This window comes from Eschrichtius robustus, chromosome 4, assembly GCF_028021215.1.
Source record: "Eschrichtius robustus isolate mEscRob2 chromosome 4, mEscRob2.pri, whole genome shotgun sequence".
NCBI lineage: Eukaryota > Metazoa > Chordata > Mammalia > Artiodactyla > Eschrichtiidae > Eschrichtius > Eschrichtius robustus.
The window spans coordinates 107642358-107654842 of NC_090827.1; the positions used below are offsets into that span (position 1 = coordinate 107642358).

General features: G+C 42.1%; 1 protein-coding gene across 1 annotated transcript; it reads right to left on the reverse strand.

Annotated features, from left to right (window-relative positions):
* Positions 1-543: 543 nt before the first annotated feature.
* Positions 544-11563, reverse strand: CLRN2 (clarin 2). The gene is made up of 3 exons (XM_068542269.1): positions 11311-11563; positions 3145-3324; positions 544-809 (listed from the first exon to the last, which is right to left on the reverse strand). Exons 1-3 carry the CDS (start codon positions 11561-11563, stop codon positions 544-546), a joined length of 699 nt encoding a protein of 232 aa, XP_068398370.1.
* Between the last annotated feature and the right edge of the window lie 922 nt (positions 11564-12485).

Sequence of the window (12485 nt, forward strand, 5' to 3'; positions counted from 1 at the left end):
AAAGAATGGTAGTTATTTTCATTCTTACTGTTATTGTTGCTCTCTGATTCCTGTGTCGTGTGGAAAGACTCGGTGTTTCTGGAGGCCAGGGACATTATCATATTCCTCTTTGCATTCCTCCTAATATTGTGCGGGATACACCAAGGGTCTATAGACATTTCTTGGAGTGTACAGTACGTGTCGGGTGCTCTACAATATACAAAGGCTGGCAACATTATCGCCCATTTAAACCTCATTACAACCTTGTGAGGTCATTAATATCCCCATTTTACAGATGAAGAAACTGAGAAGTAGATACTAAATGAATTGTCCAGTGTCACACACGGCTGGCAAGTGGCAGAGTCTCTAACTCCAAGGTCAGTGAGAAAGAAGTGCAGGGATGCCAGAAATTCGGAAAGTTTTCTTTTCTGGCCCAGGTACTACCCTTCCCCCTTCCACTTTCTTCTTCTTACTGCCAAAACATAGACATTCAGGACTGTGCAAGCTGGAGAAAAGAAAAAGGAGGTTTCCATTCTCCTAAGAACTGATTTTAGGAGAAGGTTATTAATACAAGATATCCTCGGCCGTGACCGTGGCCTCTTCTATCTTGGTCTTAATCTCCGGGAGGGGAATCTGGCTGATGGCCACCACAACCAGGTTAGTGGCGTGGGCTGAGGCGCTGGCCACGCAGATCCAGAACGACTCTTCATACTCTTCCTCCACCACCACAAAGCGGAAGAGTTTCTCCTGGAAGTTGGCGATTCGTTCTGTCAGGTCGTGAAATTTTACCGCGGCCGTGAAGCTGGCGATGGCCAAGGCCACGACTCCTCCTGAAACCCAAAAAGGACACCCTCATGCACAGCTCTTTTCCTTGCAATTCAACCACTAGATGTGAGGTGGCTTTTCTGTGGCACAGGCAACAAACTTGCGGTGTAAAACATGCTTAGGGCAACACAAATTTTAAAATGCTTTTAAAAGCAGCAGATAATCCACTGTGTGAGGGGCGAGAGGTGTGGGAATAAGCTTCCTATCAGATCTACTTTGAATCTCAACCCCACGGCTTTTTCCCTGACCCAGGGCAGGGCGGGGGGGGGGGCGGGTTGTGCACATTTGGATAAGCTCAGTCTCTAAGTATTTCAGCCTGTGTATGTAGACCTTGAGGCTTATGAGGGAAGAGACAAGAGCATCCTATGGGGCAGATTGGGGGACCAGAATGGAGGGCTAGACTGTTCTCTCCTCCTCAGTTGTCCTCTTTCCAAGCTTAATGATAAGAGGAGATAAAAGAAGGAGGAAAGGAAAGGAGAGAGGAGAAAACTGGAAGGATTCCAAACTTCACATCCTTCCCTTCCCTTCTCATCCTTCCCTATCCTTCCCTTCCCACATCAGACTTCGACCGTCCGGGTTCCCTCTGTTTCTCTTTCTCTCTCCATCTTTCTCTCTCTCTTTCTCTCTACTTTTCTCCTGCCCTGATTTTAATTAGTATTTAAAAAACACGTTTATTATGCCCTCTGTTTAGATTATTACTTCTTATTGAAGAAAATTTGGACGCCAGAGAAAATCAAAGATGAAAAGACAAATTTGCTTTTTTCCTAAAAGCCAAATATAAACACTTTGAACATTTTAGTATATTTCTTTACATTTCTATCTCTTTAACAAAATTAGTGTTATGGTACTCTTACTGCTTTACACTTGATTTTTTTCCCTTACTTGAATATTTTTCCATGTTGTTAGATATTCTGTTAAAGCACCACTTTAAACTGTGTATGATGTTTTATACTAGCGACACACCTAATTATTTTAAGTTTAATTAAGTGTGACCTAATTTCTGGATATCTAGATTGCTTCTAATTTTTTGATATTATAAAGTGCTATAGGAAACTCCTTTTAATGTACATTTTTGGTGCTCTTTTCCTGTTATTTCCTTAGCATAAATGAATGTTTGGAATTGTTTAATCAAAGGATACTCATATTTTTATGCCTTTTGAGAGTAAAGTTTTGTCAAATTGCGTTTTTTAAAATACTCTTGTCAATAGAGCTTGAGAGTACTGTCTCTCTGAGGAAGGGAATTGACAGAGATAAGCATTTATTTCAAAAGCAGGATTGAGCACTTTCTACATGCCAACCATGCCAATCCTCTGCCTGAGGATTCAGGCAGAGATAAGCAAGTCTAGATGGGAGTGAGCCACGTTTATAAGAAATTCTACAGGATGGCCACAGTCTGCAAACATAGGCAAATACATAATAATTGATTTACTGACATTACATTCTAATGCATGATAAAACAACATTACTTGTTTCTATACTTTATGGTCATCCTGTATAAAGTAAAAGGTAGTGAGGGGTTATTGTCATCAGGATACCTTGACCATTTGACCTGGGTTTTCTGAAATCATTCTTGGGATTTTGTTACTTTCATTACAGGTGATTTTTTCAGTGCCGAACTAAATGTGAATTAATTTCTGTATATCAGATACTCTCCCAAATCAACACACACATACGCGCGTGCACACACACACACACACACACACACACACACACTCACACACATCTTTTGTCTTGGAAAATAAGTCACGGTGGTCATAGATGACACCATGGATTAAAGAAAGGACAAAAGGCTTAGACTCAGTTATACCTGGGTTGGAATCCTGCCTCTGTTACTCATTGTTGTGTGACTTTGGGTGCATCTTTTAACTTCTCTGAGCTCCAGGTTCTTCACCTGTAAATATGGGTCTAATAATACTGCCTCATAGAGAGGTTGTGAGGTTTACACGAAATGAGACATGTAAGCCCCCCAGGTCCCTTCTCTTCTGTCCTTTGTGAGGTTCCTTCAGAATCACAGCAGCAGTCCCACATCCTCACTCACCCCATGGTCCCCTCTTCTTCACCCCCAGCTCTCTGTCTTCTCTCTTCTCTCATCCCGACCTCTCTTTGCTGCTCTAAGTCCTCAGCCACTCATGCACGCTAATACTTCAGTTCTTTATGATGACAGAGATTCTTCAACTTTTAGTAAAAAGGATATTCATGCCCATCAAGGAAGTAACAGACCCAGCGAAGTGAAGGCTGAGGTGGGGCGTTTTAATTCCTTCAAGCCTTCTGCCCACCTACTTGGAACTCAGCCTCCTGATGGCATGGACAGGAATCTCTCTCCCCAGGGGCCTTCCTTACCTGCGAGAACATTCCATAGACAGATGCCCCCGGGGCCGTTGACTGCCTGGTACGGAACCTGGATCATGTTGAGAATGGCAAAGCCCATGCTGACCAGAGCCAGCGCCAAGGCCAGGAAGAGGAGCAACAGAATTGTCACGTGGAGGCCTGCATTGAGCTCCTTCACCAGGTGTGGGAAGACTGGGGAGAGAAGACACAGCCAAGATGTCAGCCTCAGAGCTTGGCTCAAGTTCGTACGTCCCAGGCTTGCTTACCATGAAGGCTTTAGCAGAGGGGAGTGAGGGCAAGGCAGCAAGTTCTGGGTTTGCAAAAAGCAGGAGACTTCCTGAGATGAATTCATGGCCCCCAGATTTACCACCTATCAGTTGGCCAACAATCTTCTCTTCCTTGGGGTGGATGCAAAATCAGAATGTGCCCCAGCTGGGCATTTAAGTTGCATCGGCCTTGCAGCTCTAGGATCTGGTGTGAGCTAATCCATACAAGCTCCAGATGGTGTTGCTTTAGCAAAGGAGGCTGGCAAGAGAATCAGTCAAAGAAGGCTGATGGATCACAAAGCTTTCATCTGGGTCAGAGAGTAGCCTTCATTAAATCAGAAAGGTAGAAGTGGTCTCAGGTATATCATGAAGAGTATAGAAGGGTGTAGCAAAGTGAAGCCTAGATCTGGCATCCAAAGTTCCAGGTTCAAATCCCACCTTTGCTGATCTGCCACAATTATAAAATATTTAGGATGACCTAAACCCTACTTCTACCCATCTTACAATATTGAGCGGGTCAAGTGAAGGGCATAGGAATAATCATAGTGCCCACTTTGTGGGCACTAATGCAAAGCTAGGAGCATGATTTTGGATTCCTCATAATGATTCAGTAAGATAGACATTAATTCCCTGTGTATGATGGGCATGTAATTCTCATGTTGCACTTTATTAGAATATTAATTTGCCATATTAATGTGGCAGGGTAATTTAGTGAGATATTAATTTGGATTTGTTTTCTCTATATTTCTCTCTATGTGAAGATTAAATGATATATCATAGTAGAGTGTTTAAATATTGTCTAGGACAGAGTCAGTTCTCAAAAATGGCAACTGTGGTTGTTGCTGTTATTTTACCCTCTGACTTGGGAAAAGTCATGTGACTTCTCAAGCCTCAGTTTCCTCATCAGTACAATGGGGATAGTAATAGTTGCATATGAGTTGAGCGTAATCAACATTTACTGAGCACAGTCAGGGGCCAAGCCCTTTACATCTGTTATCTCATCCAATCCTTATGACAAGGATATGAATTAGATTTTATTAAACGCCCTTACCCACAGGCTTGGAGACACTAAGTTCCTTGTCTTTGAGCAACGTGATCCTGAACTCTATCTAGGACCAAAGTCCTATATATCACATGGTATATAGAGTTTAGAGTCACTGATTTCAGTTATTATAAATGAATGATTTAAAATGATGAAAGCTAAAAAACTCCTGGGCAAACCCCTTCCTCTGCAACTACTCCGAAGTTTCTACTGAATACCTCCTGGTCAAATCTGGGTCCATCTTGTGAATTCCAACCTCCCTGCTTTATTACTTGATACAACTGACCAACCTGTCTTTGGCCCCACTTGGGAGCCAGGACTCAAAGCTTTCCAGGTTCCACTCACTCCCTGACCCCGTCCCGCTCTGGCTCCTTTGCTGGCTCACCTGTCCATTTTTATTCACAGAAGGCTGGTGTCTCCCAAGCCTGAGAACAAGAATTTTTGTCCTTCTTCCTTTGAAGTGTCCTTTCCACTCAGAAGTTTCCAGACACTCCACAGTTATGTCTTTAGTTCTGATCTAGCTTTCTTTCCAGTTCTGTATTTCCAGGTATATTTATCTACATGTGGTTATCTCATCAGCATCAGAAACTCTACCCCAGAAAATGAACTCCTTCCCGTGGGATTTTTTTTCTGTAGGACTTCTCTCTTCCATTTCCTTTCCTTATATTTCAGTGTCCTTTAGATTTTTTTTTTTCATGGCAAACTCTCAGCACTTTTTCATTCCAAACATGGTAGCTTATGCCTGATTACTTAATTGTTTCATAATCCTCTTTCTTGCCATGCAATCCTTAGGACACATGACCAGCATAATAATCCTCACCAAACACTTAAAGTAAAAAATCATCACCTGTGTGATTGGCAAAGATCAAAAGGTTTGCTAATACACTATGTTAATGAAGGAGTAGGGAAGGAAGCAGTTGTCAAAACTTGTAGGGATATTAATTCATACAATGTCCTTAGAGAGCAATTTGGCAACATCTATCACAGCAATTTCATTTCTAGGAAAAGCACTCCCACGTGTGCTCAAAACTGTGTATATCAGATATTCATTACAGTAGCAAAAGATTGGAGAAAAAACCAAAATATGAGTCAATAGGAGATAGATTTAATAAATTAAAGCACAATCACACAAAGTAACTTTTAAAAAGAATTAATCATATCCATAGAATGATATGAACCCATCTCCAGGTGTGATTCAATAAAAAAATTGAGAAGTAACCATATTATGATGATGGGGCGAGGGGATTTGGGGCATACGGAGTGATATGGAGAGGGATGGTGAAAGAATACCCAATCTTAGTTTCCGCAGTAGGAAATGCATTGACTATATTAAAAAAAAAATCTTTACTGGCAAAGGGCTGAATCTCATTCAGCCTCCACAATCGTGGGCCATACTCCAAGGCTCTAGATCTCCCAGTTAATTGAGATCTTATTATTTTTTATATATGTCATTATTTAGAAATTCAAATCTTTCCTCACGAGTTTTCATGCATCAGTTCCTTCTATTAATAATTTCTTTAAGGGGTGACTCTACTTTTGCTCTTGTCACACAAGTGCCATCCCAGGAGACCTGTTGCTTGCTTGCCTTTCATATTTGTACCCAGTTTCCAAAAGTTTGAGACATGTCTGACTTAAGGATTACACTTAAGTTTCCAGCTTGAAATCCATGACCATAAAAGCATATGATCCATGGTGACAAGTGACACTAGCTACACATATTGAGCGCAGACTGTGTGCCAGCACATATACACTTTCTCTCTTTCACTGCTCACGGCAACCTTCTCTCACTCCTACAGATGCGTAAGTTAGAGTCTTAGAAATGAGAAGTTAAATAGCTTAGCCAGGTCACGCAGCCAGGAAGTTCTGGCTTCAGGATTTTGCCGCAGGATCTATTGCCGGAAAATCAGATAACTTGGATAAGCAAAGATTTAAAAGTTTAATCCTAGTACAGCTGGAGGTCTAGAGGTCTTATTTTGAATTTGAATAAATATTCTTATGGTGTACATATTAAAGCTAACTCACTTGAATCCCAGAAGTGATTAATCATCCTGTCAGCAACTCAAATTAGATAACTATCTAATTATTAAGTAATTTGTTTGCTCCCCACTCCAGAGAAGTCCAGCAGTCCCTTTTGCCCCAGCAAGACAAAAATTAATTTTAAAAAAGAAATAATTGATAAATTGGATTTCACTAAAATGAAAAAATTCTGCCCTGCAAAAGACAATGTCAAAAAAATGACAACACAGCAACTGCAATGGGAGAAAAGAGTTGCAAAAGACACATCTGAGAAAGGACTGTTATCTAAAATGGACAATGGTAAGAAAAGCCTGAGATCTGAAGTCAGATCCAGGTCTGGCTGTTGATGGAATGCTTGGGGGTGGGAGATGAGGGGGGAACCAGTGAATTAAAAATTATCAAGCACATACTGTGTATCAAGTACCACATCAGGTGCTTTTACAGAAATTATTTCATTTATTGATTTCTCTGACCCCCAATTTCCTCATCAGTAAAATGGGCATAAATAAAATCTCTCCTCTAGCGCAGAGTGGGTTGAAGGAAATGAACAAAGAGGTGACAGCTTGAGACATTAATGTGTCACTGCCCAGTGCTCATTTACTGCCTTTCTCTTTCCCAGATGGAAAGCTTCTGGAGGGCAGACACTCCTCTGTTTAGTTTATCCCTGTTTTCCTAAGAGCGCCAGGCCCATAAATACTCTACAGTACAGCTGAATATGTGAACACTGCTACATTAGCGTTTGTCCCTTTCTTTCCCCAGCTGCTCAAACTGCTAGATTGATTTGTTTTTATTTCAGAAAGTCTGGGTATAAAAAAGGATCTTAATTATGATTATGCTGTATAGTTCTCTGCTTTTCTCCATGATTGGTTTGGAAATTGACTCTCTTGGGTGATTCTAGGGGAGACCCCTATGAAGGTGAGAATTGAGGCTGTTTGTCCACGAGACCCAATCAAACTTTCCTACTCCAGTTTACAAAGCACTTTCACACCCCCCTTCTCCGCTGATCTGCACACGCGCCCTGGGAGCAGGGATTTTTTTTTTCTTTCTTTCTTCGGAACAACAGTGACAGTAGCAGGAAAACCCTGATTCCACCTTGGGGTTTGGGGGCTCTGATACACCCCATAGCTGCCTCACACAGGTAGGTGGTACTGGCTCTAGGAGCTGTACATCTAAAGGTAGAGAGACTCACCTCTGAGGCTAGAGAACGTGATAACAGACACGGTGTCCCTGGGCGGCATTGGTGTAAAACCAGCCAAAGCCAGGAGGAACCTGGCCCCAGCTCCCAGTGCAAGTTTTCAAAAAGAATCACATCATGGTTATATACCCTCCTCTGGGACACCACCCAGGGCAGCCAGAAATAAAACTTTCCTGAGTATTATCCTGCTCAGAACTAATATTAAAAAGTCCTTTATGATTCTTACACAGTTCTGATGTTTCAGAGAGCAGACCACGTTAGATGAACCCAGGGGGCTTTTTCCCATAGTCACCCCTCTGAGAAGGAAGAGGGAGGAGGAAAGGAAAGTGTACTGAGTGCCTCCAGTGGGCAAACAGGAAGTGCTCATTTGCTTAGCTTATGGCTTCCAGGGCTAGAGGTAGTTTGCATTTCTGTGAGCTGGGATGGCAGGGGTTTAATTAGCATCACAGTGGAAGGGCCCGGTCTTGTCTTGCCCTCCTTTGACCTCCTCCTTCTGCAAAGCCTGTCTCTGCTTCAGCTGCTTCTCCAGAAACAGTGCTTGTGCTTGGTGACTTCCTTAATTATCCTAAGCCCACCATCTGCCACTCCACACCCTCTGTTATGGGTTGCATTCTGTACCCAGCCTCAAAAAATGTGTTGAAGTCCTAACCGCCATCATCTCAGGATATGACCTTATTGGGAAATAGGGTCTTTACAGAGGTAATCAAATGGAAATGAGGTCACTAGGGTGAGCCCTATTCCAGTAAGACTAGTGTGCTTATAAAAAAGGGGAAATTTGGACACAGAGACAGTCATGCATGGAGGGAAGACCATGTGAAGAGACTTAGGGAGAATGCCATGTATAGAGTGGAGTAATGTTGCCACAAGCCAAGGAATGTCTGGGGCTACCAGAAACTGGAAGAGGCAAGGAAGACTCCTTCTCCTAGAGGTTTCAGAGGGAGAACGGCCCTGTCAACAACCTGATTTTGGATTTCTAACCTCTAGAACTGTGAAAGAATAAATTTCTGTTATTTAAGCCACCCCGTTTGTGGTACTTTGTTATGGCAGCCCTAGGGAACTAACACACCCTCCCAAATGACCCCTCAGTCATTTCTGACAGGAGCCATCCGCCTGCATCCTCCCATCCTGGAGAATTCACATCCATCCACCACCTCCCCAACATCCAGAACTTGCTGAATTCCGGAAGAACAGTAAAGACTACTAGGGTGACACTCTGCCTTGGGAAAGTTGCCAGTCACAGATTCCCGAGGGAACAGCACACAGTGGAGGGTGGGAACTTTAGGGTAAGGCCGACCAGGGTTGGGGCCTGGCTCTGGTACTCATTGCTCTGTGACCTTGATCAAGTTGCTTAACCTCTCTGAGCCTCATTCTTCTATCTGGCAGGTTTGTGGAAGATGAGTATAGCATAGGTCACATGTCTGGCATCTTGTACATGAACATTCAGTACAAATGAGTTTAAAAGTACTTTATTGATATTCATTCAACCAATGTTTTTGAATGTGTGCCAGGCACTGTTCTAGGGGCTTGGGATCATCAATGGACAAGATCCTTGCCCTAATGGAGCTATATACCAAAGGGGTGGAGACATAATAAATAATAAACATAACAGATAAATAAATGATCTGGTGTGTAAGAAGGTGGTTATGATGGTAACGTGGTACATCATGCTATATAATTACATAATTATATGGGCTATTTTTATTATGTTCCCTGAGCACTGGCTTGCTTATTAAAGCCTCTGGAGTATTGCTGCTCTTGAATCTATTGCTCCCTTGTTCAAGCTTTGGAACTTCCTTCGTGAGGTTCATTAATTTCAATTCCCTACAACTTACACACTACTGTATATAAAATAATCAACAAGGACCTACTGTACAGCACAGGGAACTTTACTCAATACTCTGTAATAACCTATATGGGAAAAGAATCTGAAAAAGAATGGATATTTGTTTATGTATAACTGAATCACTTTGCTGTATACCTGAAACTAACACAACATTGGGAATCAGCTATACTCCAATATAAAATAAAAAATAAAAAAACCTATTATCTACAACTATTTAAAAAATTGTGCCATTTCCCCCTTTTTGTGTGTGTATTTGTGGTTTTGAAACAACCTCAAACTTCAGAAAAGTTGCAAGAATGGTACAAAGAAATTTTTTTTTTTCCTTCTGGACCATTTGAGGGTAAATTGCCCCTTCAACCCTGAGCACTTCAGGGTCAATTTCCTCAAAAAGGACGTTGTCTTTCACAACCATGATACAACTATCAAAATCAGTAGGTTAACACTGGCATATGACTGCTGTTTAATCTTGACACCCCGTTCAAGTTCCACCAATTGTCCCAGTGACATCCTTTAGAGTAAACTGACCCAGCTCAGAACCAAGTACTGAATACGGCTGTCATCATCCCCTTTTAGCATGTCCTATTTCTTTGTTTTATTTCTTTGTTTATTTCTTTATGTTAAGTATGTTTTCAGCTTTTTATGTTATGTTTATTTTTGTTCTTTTTTTATTATGTTATGTTTTTAACAGAGCTTTTCAATATCCCTGGTCCAATTTAATTTTTGGGTAAATATAAGTATTCGCAGAGATATTTTTTCTTGCTATACATAACAAATATATATATCCTTCATGTATATAAATGATGCCAATTTGTATTGTTATATTTGTCAATGGTTCCAGCTTTCTGACTTTATACGTTTAATAAGACACCCTGGCCAGGATTCTGAAAACTACAGTTATGAAATATAGAAATCATATAATGAATAAATCCCTTATCCCCTTGCATTTGCATTATGTTGATTAATTATGATTTTGTAGGATACTGGTCTCACCAACGATCTAATTGTATGAGTCTAAAGATGTGCAGAATATTGCCTTTTTTGTTTTGGTTTTTTCTTCCCAGAAGATCCTTCATAAGCTGGTCTTGGATTCCTGCTCTATCTACATGCAGAGCAGCTCTGCTGTGACACTGGATGGCCGCCTGCCCAGGTCAGTACCTGCTCACGTTCACGGACAGCAGCCTTGCCCGAGGTCTCCTTGCCAGGAAACATCCGGGTTGGGCTTTGAACCCAGATAGTCTGATTCCAGAGCCCAGACGCAGAGCCCTTTTGCTTTTTCGCAGACTCTGAAGCTTTTATATAAATAGAAGTGGAAGGTTCATTTCAGCAGGTCGTCTACACCCGCAGGCCACACTGGCTGAGCCTACCCAAGTCGCGTGACCTGGGTCTAAAGTTTTCCGCTGGGTGACCTCAGGCAAGTTTTGTAACCTCTCCAAGCCTCGGTGTAGTCCTCTGCAAAATGGGAATGTTAATAATTCCTTCTTTATAAATTTGTTATAAGGCTTAAAAGAGACAAACCATGTAAAGCATTTAGTAGAATGTCTGACACACGTAAGCACTCAATATTTTTAGTGATTATTCATAGAGGTAAACTACAAAGATATACAAATCCCTATTTCTAATGTTTCTATCAGCCTCCACAGAAAAAAAAGGTCTCTTCCGGGTGCTGAACAAGAGTAAGTCCTTGGCTTACTGTGGATTAAGTCATTATGCTTTAGACTGAAATGGCACTTGAATTTCTCATTTAGACACAAGCACCCTTACGAATATTTAAAAATAAGTGTTCTAAAGCAGGTTTCGTGCCCCCCAATATACTCACTCGTGAATTGGGACTGGCGGCTCCCGAGCCCGCATTGCCGCACTTTACAACCGCGGAAGAGTCCGTAGTAAATGTCCCCAATGAATTTGACCAGCTCTGGATCTGTGGCATTGACAAGATCAACTCCAGTCTGACAAAGGATTTTCCCACTCAGCCAGTGGGGCACCGCCAGGGCAACAATGATCAGGATAAAGGAGGAGAAGCTGAGTAAAGATGCCAGCCCATACCACGCCTTTTTGAACCATCCAGGCATCCTGGTGGGTGCAGGTCATGCCCCAGGTGTCTGAGCAACAGCGGGGGTCCTTGACATCTTCCAGACACTCGGCAATCCCCTGCTCTAGGGTCAGCTCTTCCAAACACACTGTTTCAAGATTTCAGGTCCATCTCCTGGTCCTCCCTCAGCGTCTGCCTCCACAGCCCATGTTTGCTACAGCTGCATTGGAAGTCTCTACAGAGGCGTCTTCACCTGACTGGAGTGTGGAGGAGTGCCTTACCGAAGGAAGTAACCCTATATCCCCCACTAGACTAAGGTTTCAGCAGAGGGCTTAATTGTTCCTCGGTTCAAGTATTTGAATAACCCTGGTGTGGACCTCTTAATGACAAGGAAGTTATTAACAGGCATAACCAGGTAGATCTGACTATAAGGAGGTGCTAACCAGTCTCAAAAAATGCACACGGTAGAAGGAAAGCAAAAATGGAATGATTAGCTCTTGAACATTGCCAACAATGCACCGTATCAAATGTTGATCGCTTTGATGCATGCCCTGGCATTTCTTTCTCTAAAATGTCACTGCTGTCAGAATCCCTAGAAGTGTTATTAATACCACAAAATGACCTCTGTTCTCAAGCCTTTTAATTGAAATGTGTAAACAAGGCTTTATGATTCTTAAATTTATCACTGGGTGAATCTGCTGCGGGTAAAATTGCAGCCTGAGTCAGAGTCAATTTGTGACTGTTGGGGAAACCTGGACCCCAACACTTACAGCCCCCCTTTATCTCCACCCTTCCCCCCTGCCACCGCCTGTTGTGTCATCCGAAACGGGAAAGTGTTTTTCTAATGTGTTAGCAAATAATAATCTCCCATCACCCTGCTGGGATCTTTGTCTCTCCTAAGAGTGAAGATCTGTCTTTTTCTTTTAATTTACTGGCACAAAGAATGGAATATTCCACAATTT